Source organism: Vitis riparia, chromosome 9 (genome assembly GCF_004353265.1).
Source record: "Vitis riparia cultivar Riparia Gloire de Montpellier isolate 1030 chromosome 9, EGFV_Vit.rip_1.0, whole genome shotgun sequence".
Taxonomy (NCBI): domain Eukaryota; kingdom Viridiplantae; phylum Streptophyta; class Magnoliopsida; order Vitales; family Vitaceae; genus Vitis; species Vitis riparia.
The window spans coordinates 2,884,253-2,906,248 of record NC_048439.1 but is presented as its reverse complement, the minus strand read 5'-3'; the positions used below and the strand labels follow the sequence as shown (position 1 = coordinate 2,906,248).

Sequence of the window (21,996 nt, the reverse complement as noted above, 5' to 3'; positions counted from 1 at the left end):
TTTGAGTCCAAGATTATTTTAAGTGTGGCCTGGGACTAAGATCATCCTTTAGGGTCTTTTGAGATATCAGGAGATCAATTCCCAAATAGAGGACTTGGTTTTTTAGTTTTTACCCCTCTTAATGAAGTCCTCACTACTGCCCTTCTGCCCCAATAGGATCTTGGTGTGTATGCTTTCCAATGATCCTAGTACAAGGCATAAATTTAATCTGCAGGTGGATTTGGTAGAAGGGCTGATTAAATGGGAATCTTAGCTGTATGTATTAGTTCTGAGGTTTTTACATGTATCCTCGTGCCATTCCAAAGTGTCACTCCATGTCAGCGTGCGACTTCTAGCCAGTAGTGTTGGGTTGATGCTGTACTGGAACTGATATTAGTTAGGTCCAACTTCAAAATAGCCCCATTCAGACCCATTCCAAAACCCAGACTGAAAACGTTAACCCAAGAGACAATGTCACCCCAACCCCAAGCTTGTAACTTTTAGCTGAGCTGGGTTGAATTTTTTTCAGTGAGAATTTGCTTCAAGCGTTCCAGGCATACAGTACATAATCCAATTATACAAGCCTGCATAACCCCTATTCTCCAGAAGTTCAGAAACTGAGAATCAATTCCGATGCCCCTCTTATGCTCATAGTCTCTGAGAATCAACTGTGTAACATCTACATTGGAACCTCAAATATCGTGTCAGTCCAATCCTTTGTAGGAACTGCTCATGGTAGCGAACTGGCAAATACGTTTCTGACCCTGGTTCACCTTAATTGTTATTTGAACAAGTAAAAGTTGTCCTTGTCCACGTGTGTTATGGATGGGTTGGATCCAACCATCACCCTGAAATGAATCTGAGTTGTGCCCAGTTCAGCCAATAAAAGCCTAACAAACACTAAAAGAACTGAGGTCAATTCTCAAATAGTCAATGAAAGCCAAACCAGCATTAAATAACTTATGTGGGGCTTCCAACTTGCAAATCTACAACCAATCCAGCATTATGAAAGGATAACTGTGTAATGTAGAGTATGGCCCATATGGTTAGGTCGGGTGCTTGTTTGGACTAACCCTACGCACTACTTTCTGAGACCATTGACAAGTATGCAATGGAGTTGGTGAATTCCTACTTAAGAATCTGCTGTCTCAATTATTGTTCTGCTATCACTAATTCCTTGTGTCTGCAGTTGCCCCATTGTGTTTGATCTGAATTCAACATGCCCAAGTTCCCTCCAAGGTTAGGATTGTTTGTTAGTTTTTAGAAGATGCATAATTGAGGTTAGCATAGTGTCACAAGATGCCTACTAAGCTTCTTAAGCTTTCGAATCGTGAGGATCTTAGCCTAGCAAGCTAAGCATTGGGAGCAAGGCTGACTTAGCAAGATCAAGCATCTTGACTTGCCTAAGTGCCGCACGAGCTTAGTGAACGACTAAGTCCGTGACAATAACCTGTGTACACCTTGGCATAGGCTCAGTCGACGACCAATCTACATATGAGGACTTGCATTTTACTTTGTAGTATGCATACATTATGGAAAACTCTAAAATAGAAATTCGTTAAACCCCATTTTATCTGCAAGGAGTCAATCGAAAAACATGTAGTCACCACAACTTAAAGAAAAAAAAAAAAAAACTCACAAGCTAGGAAAACTTCCAGGCTATGGAAGTGCTTCAATTTGTTCAACAAAGGAAGCATCAACCAAAACCGGCATGCACATGATACTCGTCCCGTTTAATTGCTATTAGTAGTTAAAAAAGTTAGTGAAAGTGAAATAAGCATTTGCTATAACTGTTAATGATGCTCAGGTCCCCTTTTGATAATGACAGAACAGAGTTAGATGAAACTCGTTGTTTGTTGGGAAACTAATGATATGCCTGATTAGCTTATATAATTGATTCCTTTTCAATAAGACTGTATGATCAAACCCACTTGAAGAACCTTTACTTTCTCTTAAGGGTCCTCAAAACTAACCTTTATACTTTAAAGGGAATAAAATTTCCCCTTTTTGGTGGGAATGTAGGGAACTTCCTTTGCTACTTAGGAAAATGGGTAGTTGAGGAATTGGGATAACGCAAGCTCTGATTCTTTTTCAAACAAAGTTGCCAAGATGTCCAGATTAAATTGCCCACGTTTTCCCTTCATAATGAAAATCGGGTCCCTCTGAAATCCATCCCTTTCCTTGCTGATTATATTTTACTCGAGTATCATATTTTTAAACCATATATTGCTGGATTTGATGAGGATTTGAGGCTGTGTAGGTTGTGGGCTGCAGATGGGTGATTAAGAAAACCTCAAATCCATGTGGTCGGAGCACAAGGGCTGTGTCTTTTTCCCCTCTATTAACACTATCTTCAATCACCCACTAGCATAATTTTTGTGGTTGTGTTCAAATCTTGAGGAAAGAATAATCCAATGGTGCATTATTCCTTTGCACTACTCTTTCCGCGCACAAAGGCTTTTTTCCCAAAAAGCCAGAGTGGTTACAGTTCCCTATATACCCATGATCAAAAGCAGCCTCATCCCTCATCAACCTAGACTACAAGAAATTACGATTAAATCTTAAACCTTAAACCCTAAACCATTTTCCCTTGTTTCTTGTAACGGGGTAAAGCTCATTACTCCCATGTTTGCTTCATCTTTGTTTTCAATTTTCATCACCATCTTTATCATTGTCGTTAAAGTATTAGCTTTGCTTTACAGTCATCGAGTTTGCTTTATATTTGTTATTAAAGTAAATGCTTTTGCTTGCATTTTTCTTAGCAATGCAAGACATCATCAGCAGGAAAGAGGGTATTTGTTTGCTTGGTATAATCTTGACTTAATGCAGAATCGAACCCGAAAAGAAGTCATCATCGAATCAAAGGAAGCAGGCCCTGTAACCTTTGTCATATGAAAATGGTTTTAACTAAAATAATGAGCTCCGAATAAAGACTTTTGCTTCAAAACTGGCTTTTTTGAAAAGGGGAACCCCCCCGTGAATGCATTGCATCATGGTCACAACTAATACAATCCAATAATTAAGAAAAGAAGCTGTCATGATGGTTGTTATCAAGATCTTTAACTTTTTAGCCACCTACCTCATGCTTCTAATTATCACAATCAAATCAGAATCTCACCTATATAACCGTCAATAGAAAAATGTTATCTCGATAGTTGAAAATATGTGGTGAAATCTAGATCATTAAAAAATATATACGAATATAAATTTATATAAATAAATGAAATCAAAGAATAAATAAGATATAAACAATAGGTATGTTATGATGATATCGATTCGGATTCGGGTTTTCGTCGATACGCATATATGTCCTAAATGAGAGTCGATAAATAATGGATGATACCTATGTGAAAAACCCATTGTGGAAATTTTAAATATGAATAAGATATTAGGGCTGCGCGTGATGGAGGAAATGCCCAAAGAGGACCGAAAAGGAGGAAAAAGGGGGGACATGACAAAACCAATAGAATGAGTCATGGAGGCAATGAGTGAGATGAAGAAAAAAAAAAAAGCCAAGGAAAAAGAATAGCCAAAAAGGGAAGTTCGGATCATAGAAGGTGAAGGGATGGAGGAAGTGGGGGCATTTCATTTATCTTAATAGAGGAAATCATCATCATATATATCCCCAAAAAAAAAAAAAAAAAAAGGCAGAACAAAAAGGGGTAGTGGGTAGTAGGGTCTACCACAAAGGCAAAGGCAAAGTGAGTGAAAAGGAAGGAGGACACATGAATGAATGAATGAAAAAAAAAAAATGAATAAGCATATGGGAAAATGGGAGGATTTGTAGGAGTAGTTTTAGTAGAATGATTTGGTGGTGGATGAATTGATGTTAAAAACGTGGAAAAAGTAGCTTCTTCTAACAAAAGAGGAGGCAGCAGCCCCTGTCTCTCTCTCTAGCCTCACGCAAAAGCCCTCTCATCTCTCCACGCCAAACACACACTCCTTCAAAAATGCCAAACGGGCCTTTAGAAAGGGATTGATGTGGAGAGCACAGAGACACTTGGGACATCTGTTTTCAATTTTGCCTTTATTAAGGCCACCTTTGGGGGGTGGTTTGTTTGGCTTTCGACAAGGAAATTTTTTGTTTGATTTTTCCCCATCTACACTTCTTTTTTTTGTTCTCCTCTACTCCCCATTTTTCGATTGTTGGGTAGGAACATGTCCTTTTCTATCGTCTTACTACTCTTACCCTATTTCTTTGTTTTTTCTTTTCTTTTCTTTTTTCCCTTAAATGCACATTACCCTTAAATTTCATGAAATAGGGATACTATTTCACTATTAATTGAAACATAGATGGACATGAGTCGGGTCAATTAGCGTATCTGAAATGATTTCTTAAATTTTCAAGTCAAATTCTTTGAATAACAACAAATCTTAAATTTGAAATATTAAATTATCAGATAAAGACGAGTCGCGTTAACTAACGTATCTAAAATGATTCATTAAATTTTCAGTCAAATTCTTTGAATGACAAGAAATCATAAATTTGCAATGTTAAAATATCGATTTTAAAATATATACATATATACAGGGTTGCTCAATTAACGTATTTGGAATGATTTGTTGAATTTTCAATTAAATTATTTGAATGACAAGAAATCATAAATTTGTAATGTTAAAATATCGGTTTTAAAATGTATACTAGGTTTGGTCAATTCACGTATCTAAAATGATTTGTTGAATTTTCAATCAAATTCTTTGAATGACAAGAAACCATAAATTTGTTGGCATTAAAATGTGGATTTTGATATATATAGAATGAGAAATATTAAATAGTCTTAAAATAGATAAATTTTTTATTAATTTTAATTGTATTTAGATATCTATCATATTTTCCATGATAGATTAAATATTTAAAAAACTATTTTCTTAATATTTTTTCTTTAATACTTTTCAAGAATATAAAAAAAATTAAAATAAAAAATCATTAAACCCAACAAAATAAACCACATACTATGAATGCAATTTTTATCGAACGAAGTTAACTTATTCCAAACATAGCAATAACTAAAATTCATATATAAACATAATTTTTTTTTTACTATCTCTCTTTTATAAATATGTTGGATGGTTGATTTGTTGGTCATCTTTGACATTTCTAGGTTTTTGTTTCTTTATATACTGCCGGTGTATTTAGGGAGCGCCCCTTGTTTTGACGTGTTCTAGTATGATTTCTTCTCTTGATTTATAAAACAATATATATAAACATGATTTTTTTCAAATATAATATTAATAACAATGTAAAAATAACCCACAAATTCTTGAAAATAAATTTCTAGTTGCAAATAGAAAATCCCATAAAATTGTGTAGCATATGCAGCCACGTGGATAGAAATATTTTTGAAATGGTCAAACATAGGATAAGAATTCATAAATCCAAGTCAAATTGTCCAGCATCAATGAATTGTCGTGCCGAATTGAACTTATAGAAATTGAGTGAATTTAATGTTGTCAGGGAAAAAAAAAAACCCTAAATCAGTGTCTAATCAAGTTGACTCAAAAGGGGAGTGGGAGGTAGGTTTAGAAAAAATTGTCGGATTTACGTTGAAAAAAAATGAGGGATTCCTAACCGTTAAAGCTAATAACTACCATAGTCAATCCTAAAAATTCACTTGTAGTTATAAAAAATTGTGATTTTTTTTTAAGTTTTAATTTTTTAAAATGTTTGATTAAATAGAAATTTGCTTCATGTTTGGGTAAATGTGGAGCAAACCATAATTAAATCAAATGTGTGCGGTATAAAATTATATTCGTACCTTCTTAAACATCAGGTCGGGTTGGGTCATGTGTTTGATAAATCAATTTAATAATTTAATATGATTTAATAACTTAATTTAAATTATAAATATATTAAATGTAATTAATAAAATAATTTAAAGTTATTTTTAATTCAAGTGTTAAATTAAAATAGTTAATTTATTCTTAATTTTCAAATCTTTTTATTTCATTTACTCACATTAGTGTTGTGATATTTTAGAATTATAATTTTATATCAATGACTTATTTTTTATGATTATTAGATGTATTTATAATACTTTAAATATGTTGTATAAATAAATTTATTATTTAAAATTAATAAAAATAAAATATGAGTTAAAATTAACAAAAGTAAATATGTTAATTTGATCGTTTAAAATAAATTTTAAGATTATGTTTTAGAAAATATGAGAAAATAAAAAATGAAAGAAAATAAAAAGTAAGGAAAAATAAAATAATAAATTTAAAATCAATAAATTATTTGTATATGTTTTTTCAATTTTTTTTATTATAGAAAAATTAAATAATTTTAAAATACATAAAATCTTAATTATATTTTATTTTCATTTTTATATTCTACAATGAAATCAAATATTAAAAACCATTTTTTTAACTATTTTTTTATTTTTTTCCTTAATAGTTTCCAAAAACCAAATGTAATCTAAGCTAGTTTTATCCACCAACCTTTAATATTTAAAGTAAAAACTAATTTAAATTAAGTTATGAATTAGATGTGTGATCAACATTGATATATTTTCTAGTATGGAGATGGTATGTTCAATGTTGGATGGATACCGATCCAGTAAGCTAGAATTTTCCAGGGAAATTTGATAGAAAGAAGTAGGAAGACATCCAAACAGGAGACAAAGAAAAAGAATCAGACGGTTAAGAAGGGGGCATCAAAGTGAGTAGGATGAAATGACTGGCAGCTTTATCCTAAGCATAATGCGCCATGTCTGAGTAGCAATAACATCTAATGCCATCATCATCATCTCCAGTACCAACCTCCTTTATTTTGATGTGACTCTTGTGTCACGCCTTGCACCCTATTAATTCCTCAAACTCATCTCTCACCCTTGATTCTTCCCCACCCCCCATTACCATCTGCATCCATCTCTTTGATGCTGATTGATTGATTTGATTTTGATTTAATATCATGCTCTAGTACGCGAAGCACCAGATTGCACCACCAATCCCATTATAATATAGAGAGAGAGAGAGAGAGAGAGAGAGAGAGAGAGAGAGAGAGAGAGAGAGAAAGAATGTGTTTGTATGAAAAAAGATTCGAGATTCGACTTCCACACACAAGAAAGACCATGGCGAAGTTGGGAGTTGGACCCCCTCCGGGTGTCTTTCCCTACAGTTCTTCCACTGTTTGGGCTAGCATCCTATTATTCCTGTCCTTACCTAACTCCCCCCCACCCTTCTTTATCCTTCATTTTTATTATTTCTATTCTTATTCTAAATACCAATATCATAATTTATGATATAAATTTTTTTATTAAATATGAATATTAACCACAACTATCTCATGGTCCCAATGATTTCCTATATAATAATAATAATAATAGTCGTGACAATGTCTTCATAAATCGATCTCTCTGATCTTCCTTCCTCTTAACAACGATTTTTTTTCTTTTTTTTACTTGCCTCTAATTACCTTGATGATCTCAATTTTATTGAAATTTTATAAGCTCTACATCATTCTGTCTATGCATTTCTTCTTCGAATTCTTGTAGTACATCATCTTGTAAAGTGTTTCTTCTGACTTCATTTGTTTTTATTATGTTTCATCGTTTAAAGTCACGTCTTATGATGTCTTTTTGACTTAAGACAATATTTGCATATCTTAGATCATGTATCAAATTTGATTCAATTGATTTATTCATATTGTCTATAAATATCTATGATGTACACCTGTTTACCATAGATTTATAGATTTATCTATCAATCTCGGTGAACTAACTTTTGATTCGTCGTATTTTAAGTCGGACTTGACTTGCTTTCATCGATTTCATCTCCTATCTTATCCTACATTTTTGTCTTCAAAATTTTAATATCTAATACCACTACTTGCTTTGTTGTCCACCAAAATGATGCTTTGTCAAATATATTCCTCAAAACATATCATTACATTCATAAGGATCAATTGTATAGCCACAACCATCTCCATCATTTCTTTTCGCTATCATGACTCCCAAAGAAGTAATTAAAAAAATATATCATAAATGCAACAAATATTAAAAATGGTGTGAAAACATAAAAATTTATTCAAATATTTTTCATTGTATAGTACACATTGAAACCATTAAATGCACTCAAACTAAGACAAGCCACTAATGTGAAAAATGTTAAATGTTTTTATCTCATATGAATATTTATGAGAAAATTTTCAATTAAAATTCATCTTAATAAATATATAAAATGAAATAATATTTCATCATATATCTAAAATCACCACACGTAGATGAATAAGTAAATAATTCAGTGATATTTTATATCAGATAAGGAATGAAGTTACTATGGTTATTTATATGTGTATATGAGTTCCTAAACATGTTTTAAAATTATTAGGTCTCATTTAACTTCTCAAACAAATAATATTCACCCGAGCAATAATGAATTGTTATAAATGATATCAGAAGAAATCTTTAATTTCAGTATAGAAGTTTATTTGATCCGTACAAATTGTTTGTCAATTTGATGAAGATGTTTATTATATCTTATATAAGAAAAAAATTATATATATATATAATAAAGTAAAAGTTATTCAAACTCTTTTTAATCACGGAGAAGTTATGCCAATCAAATCCACTTTTTTATAGCACATGGTGGATTAAATAATCCATTTGCTTTTACGCATGGGATAAAAATAAAAATAATAATTTTAATAGCGTGCCCGTTACGCGCTGAGAGTGGAGGTATGTAAGTAACAGTATATTGATAAAAGAACAAGGTGTGAAAAAAAAAAAGAGAGAGACTAAAATCACAGGTGTAGTACGTAATAATGCCGCCGACTCACAAATGAGGCGTTAAAGGTCGAACATGTTGGGTGGTCGGAGGCCAAAGGGTCACGAGCCTTCCACACGATGGTGGACCAGCACCTCACAGCAACTTTAGAAACTGACACGTGTCAGTCAGTCCTAGATTCACAAGCCCAGGCTATGATGCGTTCCCCAGTATCCAACCGTACCAGCCGACCAACCCCTAACCGGTCACTTCTTCGAGGTTAACCTGCTGGTCCGGTTAACTAACCCACATCCATTCATCTAAATGACCATAGTGCCCTCATCTAAAGTTGTCACATTATGCGGCGATGATTATTTAGTCCATCACACACGTGAAATCCCACCATTTTCAACATTAAAATTTCAATTATTTTTAAAATTATCAAAACACTATACACTTATTTTTAAGTCAAATATAAAGGGCGTTTTAATAGTACTTCTAATAAGTATTTTTAATTTTTTTAATGTTATAATTTTTTTTCCTTCAAATATGATAAATGATAGAAACACTTTTTATAATCACCTGTCAAACACACTCATAATGATATAATAATTATGTTTTTCATATTTTAGCTCATATGAGTCATATTAATTTTTTTAAATGAAAATAAATGTAAGATTTGTAGTAAAATCCTTTTTAGTTTTTACTATCTTCTTTAACAAATTTTTATCGTTTGTGTTACTTATACCGATCATAATCTTATTAATTATTATCTCAATTTTATATTTTGTACTTTATTTCATTTATCTAACTTCAATCTCATATATCTGTATCATCATTTATTGGATTACGAAGCCTGATTGGTTTTATTACACTTCATTCAAGATGTCAAGCTTCTATTTTTTTTTTATATGATGAATGACGAGTTTGCTTTTATTGCATATATTTAACTTTTTATTTTTTATGTTTTAGAGTTTGGTTTTATACAATCATAATTTATAAGGTTTTTTTTTTATAGGACTTCACAATTGTACGATTTCATTATTCATTTGATTAATGTCAGAATCACATTGATTTTCGAATTACATTAAAAATCTCATGTTTTTATTTATTTATATTTTATTTGTGTATATACACGATTTGGTCAACATCGTTCAAAGGTTTAAATTTCGTGATGTATTTTCAATAATCCGGATTACATTTTTTCGATTAGTTTGATTGAATATCTCAACTATAACTCTTTATTAAATTTATATTCTATATCGACAAACCTAACATTAGACTTTATGTCATGATTATGACATTTGCTTGTATATGGAAATTAGGAAACATGTTATGAAAAAAATGCATTATTTTTCAATGGTATATGTTTATCACCGACATATCCATTATAAAAATCTTTAGATTATAAATATAAATATTCTTTCCAAGAAAAAAATATATATATAAGAAAAAAACAAATAGAATTTTTGTGAGATAAAATAGTAGAGGATAGAATGAAGGTTGGGCACAACAAGACACAAAGACACGTGTCATTTTCAGTTACGTAGATTTTCATGCATGAGGAGAAATGAATCGAATGTCATGTGTCTATTTGTTCACATCTGATACGCAATCCCAACCATTCATTCTAAAAATGGACCGTTTTTCTTTTTCTTTTTCTTTTTCAACTTCCTAATTTAATGTTCACGTGTGGAGGAGGGTGAGGTCTTCACCAGAAATTGACTTATTATTTAAAAATAATTATTTTAATTACAAAGAGTAGGTTTGGATGTAACAAGTATGACTTTAATGTTTTTTTAATTAATATTTCTGTTATACTTTAATTAAATTCAAGTACATGTGGGTTGAGTTGAGTAAGAAACCCTATTTATGATTAAAATTATATATTTACATTTATTAATTTCTTAATTTTGGTCTTTTTTTTGTTTTTAAAAGTTTTTTATAGAGAACAATGATCAAATAATGTTAAAATTTTTAAAAATAGTTTTTTATTTATTTTTAAAACGAAAAAATATTTTTAAATCACTCGATGAAATAAATTCTAAATTTCTAAAAACAGATTTTCATTTTTATAGAAATTTAAAATATGATATAAACTAAAATTTAAGGGTGGGTTTGATAATTATTTTTTATAATAATTGATGAAGTGATGACTTCGATATATATATATATATATATATATATAAAATGAAAATAATTTAACATAACTAAATTAAAATTTTTTGTGGTGATTGGCTCACTTTTCAATAGTTATAGATTCGGAAATGGGGCTGGACCTTATCATTTTCTAACATTAAGTGACTGGAAATTAATTATGAATCAATTTTCAATTAATGGGCAGCAGGGCATGAGGGGGGGCATTAAGGTACTTTTGACAAATAAGCAGACGATTTTTTGCCGACTTATTAAACAGCGATGAGAAAATATACGGAGTAGATTATTATCAGATGGACAAGAACTGAACAGAGAGAATGCTTTGCAGCTGTTGGATTGACAGTTTTCCCACATATCTGTGGCAGATTTCATCTGTTTTTCAACTCGCATCACAAGAATCTCTGATCTGACGGCTGCAAATGCAGTCCACCCACTCCTTATCAAGAGACTGGCCACTTCTTATCACTTCTCTCCGACAACATCATGGGTGGTGCATGTTTTTATTGCACCAAAAGCCCTGCAAATATGGGATCATGCAAATCCTATCATCACACTTTCTCTCTCTAAAACCTCCAGTATTTTTCTCTCTCTAAATTCTTAAATCTAACCCATCTTCATTTTAAAAAGAAATTTCTTAAAAAATAAAATTTTATTTATAAAACCAAATATAAAAAATATTTTTGACATAAAATTATGTAAAATTGCTTTGGATATTATTAAGTGTGTAGAAGCTAGAAAAGAAAAAGAAAAAGAAGGCCAAGAAAATTTCAATTATTGAAACACTTTTTTAATAACCCTCCAAAAGGGCTTAATTAATGAGGGATTAAGTCAAAATTTGTTGAAGCACTTTCTCTCAGGAGTGAGTTATGAGACTTTTCTCTGAAGATTCTTTTTTTCTTAAATGTAAAAGCAGGACAAGTTGAATTAAGGCATTAACAAGGGATTAAGTCAAAATTTGTGGAAACACTTTCTCACTCTATGACTTTCTTTCTCTCTCTACAAGGGGACTCTAATAAAGGGAGGTGTTTGGGGTTGTGTGCTGAAACATAGCCTAGGGGAGTCATAGAGCCTAGAGTCAGAGAGAGAAGAGAGAGAGAGAGAGTATCTTGCTTTAGAGAGCTTGGCACGCTTTGCTTCCTGAATATAACAACGACATTGTTGGGAGGGCTGTGGTTGCGTGTGTTGAACTCTCATTCCGTTCCTGTTTTGGGTGTTTGAGTGAGGGAATCTCTCTGCTACTGTTATCCCCCTTGGTCTTCTCTTTCTCTTTCCTTTTTCTTTTCTTTGCCTCTCATCTTTGTATTATTGTATATTCACTGCTTCGACCCTATAGAAGAAACGAAGAGAGCGTGCAAAAACACGGGAGAAAAGGCTGGATATCAATCTTTTTTCTTTCCCTTGAAGGCTGTTTTCTGTTTTCCATTTTGGATTTCCATCTCTAGGTGGGGTTTCTCTCGGGGGATGTTATATCTTATATGGTGTTCAAGTTTCAGTCTTGGGGTGTTTGCTTGATGGGTTGAGGCTTTTCTCTATCTGGGTGTTTGATTTTTGGGCCAAAGGAGGTGGTTTTCTGGTGATTTAAGCTTTGTTGAGGTCTTGAGGTATGTGACCTTTTTGGGTTTCGATTTCATTTGTTTTCTCTGTTGATATGTATTGTTTTTTGGGTTTGGTTTTGGTTGATATTGGGTTGTTTTCATTTTCCAGTTGAAGTTTCCCTATTTTCCTGCTCAGTTTCTGTGTGAAAGTAGAAAGAAAAAGCCAGAACTTCGCTACCTTTTCATCTGGGTTGCTTCCAATACCATGGAGGGGTGTTCAAGGAAAGATGAGGTATGTCCACAGCTGCTAGATTTGATCTCCAAAGACAGAGAATGGGTTCTGAAGAGTGGTGAAGGGAGAAGCCATGGCTCTCCAGAGGAGAAAAAGCTTGAGCTGAGGCTTGGTCCTCCAGGTGAGGACTGGACCATCAAAGATAACACCAATAACTGCAGAGAAAGGGACGAATCCCTTCGGTATCTCAGGTACTTATCTTCCATGGCCTCCATGGCCCACAACTGCAGCAGCAACAACAACAACAGTAATATCATCAACAATACCACCACTTCTTGTGGAAAGAGAGGTTTCCTAGAGACAGTTGAGAGGAACACAGGAGAGGAAGGTTGGATCATGAATAGCAATGGAAACCAAAACCAGAAACAAGCTGCTAATAATACCAATAATAATGGTGTGTTGCCCTCGCCCTGGTCTTCTTCAGGTTACCAGGTTAAGACCCAACAGCAGCAACAGCAGACAAAAGCTTCGTTTCTTCAGTTCCAATCAAGCCCTCCTGTTATTACAAAGGAATCCTCACAGCCCTGTTGCACTAAAGTAGTAGACTTGCAGAATACAGAAAAGAAGGCATTTTCACCAGCTTCTGCAAATACAGCTGTGCCCAACAGCTCTCAGAAAAGGTACCCCAGCTTTTCTCATTATTATTATTTTTTAAATTTTCTTGACAGAGGATATTCACCCACACAGTCACATTGTTTCATTTACATGTAGTGGTCCATGCATAATAGCTCCTTTCTGTGCCTCTACTATTAAAATTTAATTTCAATATCTTTCCTATTTTTATCTTCTGGCTCTTGTTTCTATTTTTTTTTTCTCTGTGGAAACCCCTTTTTTCTCTCTCTCTCTCTCCTGTTACTTCTTTTGCTTGCTGGGTTTTTGGATCATTTATGATTGATTTTTAACTTGTTTTGGCAATTAAAGCCTTAATCCATTATCATACCTCTTCTGTGTAAGCCCAGCTGTTATCATATCTATTTGTAATGAGACTGTATGCATTATCTCTATATTTACAGGGTTCTGGGTTGTGATTTTCTATCAGAATTTTCATGGCTGTGGAAAATTTTCTGACTGCAAGTTTTTTTTTTTATGATTGTCTTCTTTGTATGTACACTTATTTGCTTGTAGTGATTAGGATTTGATCTCTCTTTGTGAATTGGTGCTTTGATTCTCTACAGACCTCTAACTTCATCACCTTTTGTGTCTCATGTGTACCAAAAAAAACAAAAGATCTGCGCCTACTGCAGTTGTGGGGTGGCCTCCAATTCGATCATTTAGGAAGAATCTTGCAAGTAGTAGCTCTTCGAAACCGGCTAACGAGTCCCAAGATGTGGTCCCAAACAAGATTGCGAGTGAAAAACCGGTCGAAGTTGGCAAAAAGGGTCTTTTTGTGAAGATCAATATGGATGGAGTTCCAATTGGGAGGAAGGTGGACCTTACAGCATATGACAGCTATGAAAAACTTTCATCTGCTGTTGATGAGCTATTCAGGGGCCTTCTAGCAGGTTACTTCACATCATTCCGATTTTCAAAGCATCCGGTTTAATTATGTTTTGGAATGATAACATCTCATTATGTTTGTCTCATTGTTTTTTGTGTTTTAGCTCAAAGAGATTCCTCTGCCGGTGGAATCCAGACCAAGCAAGAGGAAGAGAAAACTATTACTGGTTTGCTCGATGGGAGTGGCGAATATACGCTTGTTTACGAGGATAACGAAGGAGACAGAGTCCTTGTTGGGGATGTCCCATGGCAGTAAGCATCTAACCACTGTGGATCTGATGCATTTCAATTATTCAAATCCCATTTAGTATGCAAATATGTACCTCTTTTGTTCTGTAGTTAGAGTTTGTCCTCCTCTCTGCAATAATTTGGATTTCTTTAATCACATGTTTGTCATTCGTCATTCCAAAGCAAGCTCAAGGCTCGACGCAATGGCATGTCGTTTTTTGGATGAAAGAATATAGACATGTTCCCTGCCCAGCTCTCAAACTCCATATATTAAATCCAAGCATTTACTTGCAACACTATTATTTTGAATACTTTGCAGTAGTTGGACATGAATTAGTTTATAATTCGGTTTGTGAACATGTGATGTGTCACATGCAGCATGTTCGTGAACACGGTGAAGAGGTTGCGCGTGTTGAAGAGCTCTGAACTTTCTGCTCTATGCCGTGAGTTTTTCGATCCTCATTCTCTTGTCCCACAAGTAAATTTGTCTACTACCCTGAGATCTATATTGAAATTTTTGTGTTTGTTGTTTTCAGTTGGTAGCAGCAAGCAAGAAAAGGCACCACTTGACTCTGCATTGAAATGAAGAAGGGGATTTTTCTATGAAGTATGAAGGGGATTTTGCTTAGTGTATTTTCTATGGTTAAGGGGAAAGAAGAAAGGAGATTTGTATGTTACAATTCCAAGTAGTAGTATTAGTTCTGAAAGTTTCTCTTTTTCAATCCCTCTTGGCTCTTGTAGAAAGAAAAGAAAAGCCAGGCAGATGATTGGCATGTGTTCTAATGAAAGCTATTACATAAGAAGCTTTTGCTGATAATTTTGACTCTGATGCTTTAGGCATTTTAATGCATTTTGGGATGATTTCTGTGAGATTTTTGGCCTAAATGGGGGTCCTATTCAAAGGCCAAAGTGGGCAGATTTTAGTCTTGAAATTCTGCACATTCAGCATTGCAATCTTGGAAAGCCATGTTCATCTGCAAAACTAGTCAAGAATCAAAAGCATGATGGGCTGTAAAGCTCATGCACTTTTATTCTTTGATTCCATTGAAGCCACTGCTTCTAAGTACACACACTGCTAATAGGGGGTCCTTTTTGGCTTTGAATGGAGAGAAAGTGAGAAAAAGTAAGCACACCCACTTTGTTCAAAAGGGGTCTCTATACAAATCCAATCCCCTCCCAAACGGACCCTTTGACAGTGATGCTGCTCCCATCTCATATCCCCTTTCTGGTCCCACTAACCGGTCTCCTCCCCCCATTGGCCCTTTGATCCTTTTCTCCTTTCCACCAAAGCAAAGTCACTACCCTTTTCTGATCAACCAGTGAGTCACCACCATCGAGCTTGCTTGGCTGCTGGACACTTGGGTGGGGGGGATTGGGGGTATCATGCTTAATGGGAATGGTTAAAAGTTGGATGGAACATAAAAGAGATTTGAGAATGAAGGGTCATTTTCATTGAGAGGTGCCACTTAAGGGCAATTGGTCTTTACCCAAAGGCCATTCTGTTTGAGCTATACCCAAAGTTTATGCTCTTTTTCACTGTCTCATATATATGATTTCATCTGGGTATTGAATAAAATTACAAAAAATAAAATTTAAATACAAATAAATTAAAAACCTATGTGGTGGGGTCCCCTTAATTTGAATGGTATTTAAAAATGACTTTTTGATGCCATAGGGAAAAAAAAATGAAGGGACAGGCCACAGAGATGATTTTGGACCAGAGTAACTTTGAATCTGTGAAGAGACCCAAGATTCATGTCCCACACAAGGCAAAGTAAAGAAATCAATAATAACAATAACGAAGCTGTCTCAAGATTCAAGTCTAAAATGACTGGGTTCCAAGTGGAAGAAGGATGGTAGTTCCCAACAAATTATTACATGGAGATTTGTGGGGCTTCTGGTATGAAAAAGGGCCGAAAGTTGACAGTAGAAATTCTGTATCCTAATCTTATCTTCATATTCTGTCAGCCAAACATAACCTAACATGTGTGAGGATTTATTTATAAATTAATATATTAATTTTTATTTTTATTTTTATTTTTTTAATAATTTTTCTCTATTTAGTTTAGACAAAATAAGTGAAAATATGACTTAGAAATTAAAAAAAGAAAAAAAAAGAAAAAAGGGTCTAAGATATCTAGGTCATGGGGTCAAACGGTTATTGTGGGCTGTTGACTTCGGCCCACAGCCTGATATTTGGGAAAGTCCTGGATTGGGGTTGAAATCATTAAGCTGGGATGACTCATGCTGAATTTCAATCCATGGGCTGACTTGATTCATTAACTCATAATTTGGATTTTCTAGAGTGGAAATAATTGTGGGCCATGGCGGCTGAAAGATGGACTTTTGGAGATGGGCTCTCCTTCGCCCACATCCATCTCTTTATAGTTTATTAACAACTCAATAGAATTCCTGAAGCTCCTACAATTATAAATGGTTTGACCCAACTACAGGGATGGTATCAGATTAACTAATTCTATCTTGTAACTTCATCATTATTTATTAGTAATGTCTTGTTGAGAAAGAGGATTTGAAATTGAAGTTGATGGAAAATGATGCAACGGAGAAAATTGAGGTGTGTGGGTGAAAACAATGGTCCTTCCGTGTTCCCCACGTCACGCACTGTCATTTATTTCATTAGTAAATTGTTTTGGAAGAAAATATTATACTTTATACAAAATTTAAATGCTAGCATGATATTTCGTCTCGATTGGAGGAGGAAGAAATTCCTAACATCGTGCATATCATGAATTTATTTTAATTATATAAACATGCTTTAAAGTTGTGAGAACTCGTTAAACTCAAAGTGGATGATATCTGCACGGGATGAAGTTGAGTGTCTATTTAACCTTATATTCTCATGGTAAATAATAAGGACGTTCTATTTATAAAAAAAAATAAATGTGGCATCCCACTTTAGTTGGAGATGATTTTTGCCACTATACATTTTGTAGACTCCTTTCAACCTCGTAAATTTGCATTAAAAATTTAAAACCGTGAAAACTTATAAGACTTAAATGGATATTACCCGAGACACACTATACATAAAAATAGTTTTGTACTTCTATTGTGTGATAATTTTGAACTCTTATTAGCCCTCTACCATAAATTTTTTACTAGATAAGATATATAATACATATTATGCAATATAATGCATGTTTTACCATACTCATATTTGACTTGCACAATGAATAAAAAAATATGGTACATTTTAATGTTATTAAAAGAAATAGAGAATCTTTGTCATATTAGGCATGATTAGAAAGTATTTTATAATTTATAATTTAGTAAGTAATTATTTATTTATTAATAATATTCAATGATTAAAACATTTAAAATTTATAAAAAAAATAACATTATACTTAACCTATAAAAATATTTTGTATAAATATTAAATATTAGACTAATAATATTTTATATTAACATTTTTTTAGGATGTTAATATAATAATATTAGATATTAGACTAATATTTTGTAAAATATAATTCTTTTTTTCATGATATCAAAATATAAAAATATTATGTTTTTTTTGGCGATTTTCTATTCCTTTTCTTCTTCATAAGAAAGTAAATATTTTTCTCACTATTTTTTTTTCATTTTATTTTTTCTGTGTAAACTATTACCAAAATTTTAAATTAAAAGCAATCAAATATTACTGATATTTGATTTACTAGCCTCCTCCAAAAGCCATGGGTTACTAAATGATGATGGTCAAATGCTATAAAAGTTTTGATCCACCTGCATAAATAATGTCTTTCTATTAAAACAAATAAATAAATAACGCTAAACCTTAATATCTAAACATTCAATCGGTGTATCATATCTTAAATAGAGAAAAACTTGCGAAATCTAAGAGACTGTAATATCTACCATTGATCAACAAGACATTTTGAGCATGATCTTTGATGATACAACAATATATGAGGTATGAACTTTGTCTTAAAAGAGAAGTTACTCCCCATTATAGTCTAGTAAAAGAAATCTAAAAAATATGTTAATGACTAAAAGGGAGAAAAAAGCTTTGATCTCTTCAAGAATATTCAAGAGACTTGAACAAATATTTGAGAATCTCACCATAAAACTTTTCAATTCATTCATGACTTACGTTGGAAAATGTCTCAAATTTCTAATTAATAAAGATTTTTTTGTAAAGAATAATGTATAAAATATTTCTTAAGTTGATATATTATTATAATATTAAATTTTTTTATTGAATAAAGAAAATTATTAAAAATGTTTCTATAAATATTCTAGATCATAAATGAAAAAAATCATGAGATGAAACATACAGGAGATACCAATGAAGCAAAATTAATGTTTGTGGTTCTGGGTGTGAATACAAGGAATGGAAAAACAGAGTGGGATGTTTTCAAAAAAATTTCTAATTAATAAAGATTTTTTTGTAAAGAATATTGTATAAAATATTTCTTAAGTTGATATATTATTGTAATATTAGATTTTTTTATTGAATAGAGAAAGTTATTAAAAATAATTCTATAAATATTTTAGATCATAAATGAAAAAATCATGAGATGAAACATACGAGAGATACTAATGGAGCAAAATCAATGATTTATGGTTCAAGGTGTGGATACAAAGAACGGAGAGATGGAGTGGGATGTTTTGAAAACTTAATAATTGTATCTTCAAAGTCGGATGTTTGGAAACTTAATAATTGTATCTTCTCAGTAATATTCTTTATAATACAATAGAAAAACTCTTTCTCATATGAGGATACGATAAAATCTCGTAAAAGTTATATGTTTTATCTTTTTATTCCTAATCTAATATTGTTTAGATTAAAGTTTTTGTTTACACAACAACTACGATAAAAGGTATGAACTTTTTTTTTTTTTTCTTTTTTATGATTACTAAACCACCATTTAATAATTTTTTGAGAACAGGAGCAATTACTTTCAACCCAAAAGTCAAAGGACTCCATTCAAGGGGCAGAGATGCAAGATGGACGGAATCAAGCACATAATAGAAGAGTGTTGTCACAGATCAAGAACAATTAAATATTAATAATAATAATTTTTTTTAATTTTTAAAAATAATATTCACTTTTCTTAATTTTCATTATTTCTATCGTGCATTCTGCTTTATTACCAAACTATCAAACTTTTCAAGATAAACATACTTCAAAGCATTTTCTTATTTGAATTTTCTGAGATTTCTCGAATAAATTTATGTCATCAAAGTATGAAGTTCTTCTTTAGCAACTTCAATTTCCAAGAAGAGAAAAAAAAAATGTCAATTTTTCTGAGGAAATCTTCTTCGCTCAAACTCTTCTCCATGATTCAATAAACCAAAATAAAAGTAGCCAAAATGGGGAAAGATTTTCCATGATTCGATAAACCAAAATTTGCATCCAATTCAAGAGACTATAATCAAAACCCTAAATAATATCATCAGCTAAATTCTAAATCACGAAATCGTACAACAAAACGCAGAAAATTAAACCGAAAAGCTTTTAGTATCGATGCGTACAATCAAATATCGAAACAAAAAACACAGATACATACTTTCAGGAAGCAAAGAAAACATAATTCAAATTTTTGTTCCATGTTAACTCCAAAAATACGTACAAATGCAGTGTTTTCTGTGTTATTTATTTGCCTGGCTTGACCTGTCTGCCGTATATATACAGCGCATACCAGAAGTGGAGAAATACAGCCCTTGGAAGCTGAGCGCGCCACCGTATGCTCCGCCTAGTCTTAGTGGTGACTCCGCCAGGCTTGGTGGCCACTCCGCCCATTATGGCGGAGTTTTAGGGAGAGAAGGTTATGGAAAGGCATTGGAATGTGATTTAGTTTCTCTCCCTAAATTTTGTGTTTCCCGCTCTCATTTGAGGAGACGAGCGTTTGGAAATTTGGGGCTTCTTTTGGATCTAATTACAGAAATGACATTCAATATAAGTACATGAATAAATATAGATATTTCACTCCATCACAATACAAAAGAAGAAAATATTTTCCACAATCAAATTATCAAATGATTTTTTAAAAAAATTACTTATAAAATTAATGTGATATATTAAGGGGTGAAAAGAGTTGATGATTATGATAAAAATTTAACATGAAGTTTCGACAATAGAATCATTCTAATCATATATCCTTAATTGATGCAACCTCAAATGCTTCAAATGTTGATAGAAAAAACAATAAACCTAGAAATCACTCACGTGAAAATGAAAACTTTATTATAAATTACCAAAAATAGTTGTAATAACGAACACCAATCTTAATAATGACTTTTGAAACAACTAATTACTAAAATTTAAAGGGAGTCGATGTAAAAATATACTTATTACATTCTCGTAGAAATCGTCATCTTTAAACCATTCTCACGACTTGAAAATGTTGGTTGAACCCATTATATATATACTGTCACGATTTTTATTTATTTTTCCTATTCGATACAAGATATTACCGTTAAAAACATAGAAATTGATGAAGTTATCATTCAAGCTAGAAATGTATTCATCAATATCTTGTTGGGGAAAAGGTGGGAAGTCCACCAAAAGGGCTGAAGAAGGAGGACACTACATGTAAATACGTGGTACTCAAAGGGGTATATACTTCAATTGACTCACATAGCATCACTAAGAATTTTAGTGTCGTTCTCCATCTGCAGTTGCAGCAAGTGGGATGACAAGGAAGGCCTTGCTCCCAAAAATTTCAACAAGGCATTCATTCCATAGAGAAAGCAACAATTTGGGCATCTCCACTTCTACATAATACACTAATGGGCACACCCTTTTCCTGGTCAAATAACCCATCAAATATAACAACCCTATATCCCTATGTATCTGTCTTTTTGTACTTAGAATATAATATATATGGTGCTTATATTGTGAAGAACAATATAGCAAGGCCCCATTTCTGCAGCCAACCACCGGATGATACAATAGATCTTGGAGCAGTATTTGCATTTGTTTTCAAATTGGTATCATTTCGAGGTTGCTTCAATTGGATATTTGTCGGATCCCCTTCCATAATTCTCCAATCTGTCTCTATCAAGTCGGTATGCGAATACAAATGCTTAACAGAAAGCACTACACTTCATACTCATCCTAATACGTGCATTCTGTTTATACATAGATCAACATTAGAGGATCGTTTAAAAATGGAAAGTATGGTGTTTTCATATGACAGTTTTTATAATTACAAATGCAAAATACTTATTTTCTATTTTTTAAAAATAATTTTTATATGTAATGCTTTATTTTGAATCATTATCCATATTTTTATAATTATTTTCTAAAACAATTATGAGAAAACAAATGAAAACAACTAAAATATGTTTTATATTTTTAAGAATAGAAAAATGTTTTTTGTTTTTTTTTTTATGTCAAACATATTTTTTTATTTTGAAGAATGGAAAACTGTCTTAAAAAACAGTTGTTAGATAGGATATTAGTTATATTAGAAGATGTTGATTGAATTTACATTGTAATGCACGTGTTCCCTATCATGTAGATATTATCATTTTTGAGCCAATGGGTCCTCATAAGTAAAAAAAATCATTTATACGGGTAAGAGGAGTTCACTACACATACCTAATTCGATGAACATGTTCCCCTATGTGACTGGGTATCAC

The 21,996-nt window shown here is 32.5% G+C and overlaps 1 protein-coding gene across 1 annotated transcript; it reads left to right on the top strand.

Moving 5' to 3' along the window:
• Nucleotides 1-11,886: 11,886 nt before the first annotated feature.
• LOC117922247 (auxin-responsive protein IAA18-like) lies at nucleotides 11,887-15,264 on the top strand. The gene is made up of 6 exons (XM_034840305.1): nucleotides 11,887-12,443; nucleotides 12,547-13,289; nucleotides 13,897-14,171; nucleotides 14,271-14,418; nucleotides 14,773-14,837; nucleotides 14,931-15,264. The coding sequence occupies exons 2-6, from the start codon at nucleotides 12,643-12,645 to the stop codon at nucleotides 14,978-14,980; spliced, it is 1,185 nt and encodes a 394-aa protein (XP_034696196.1). The 5' UTR covers nucleotides 11,887-12,443; nucleotides 12,547-12,642; the 3' UTR covers nucleotides 14,981-15,264.
• Nucleotides 15,265-21,996: the final 6,732 nt, after the last annotated feature.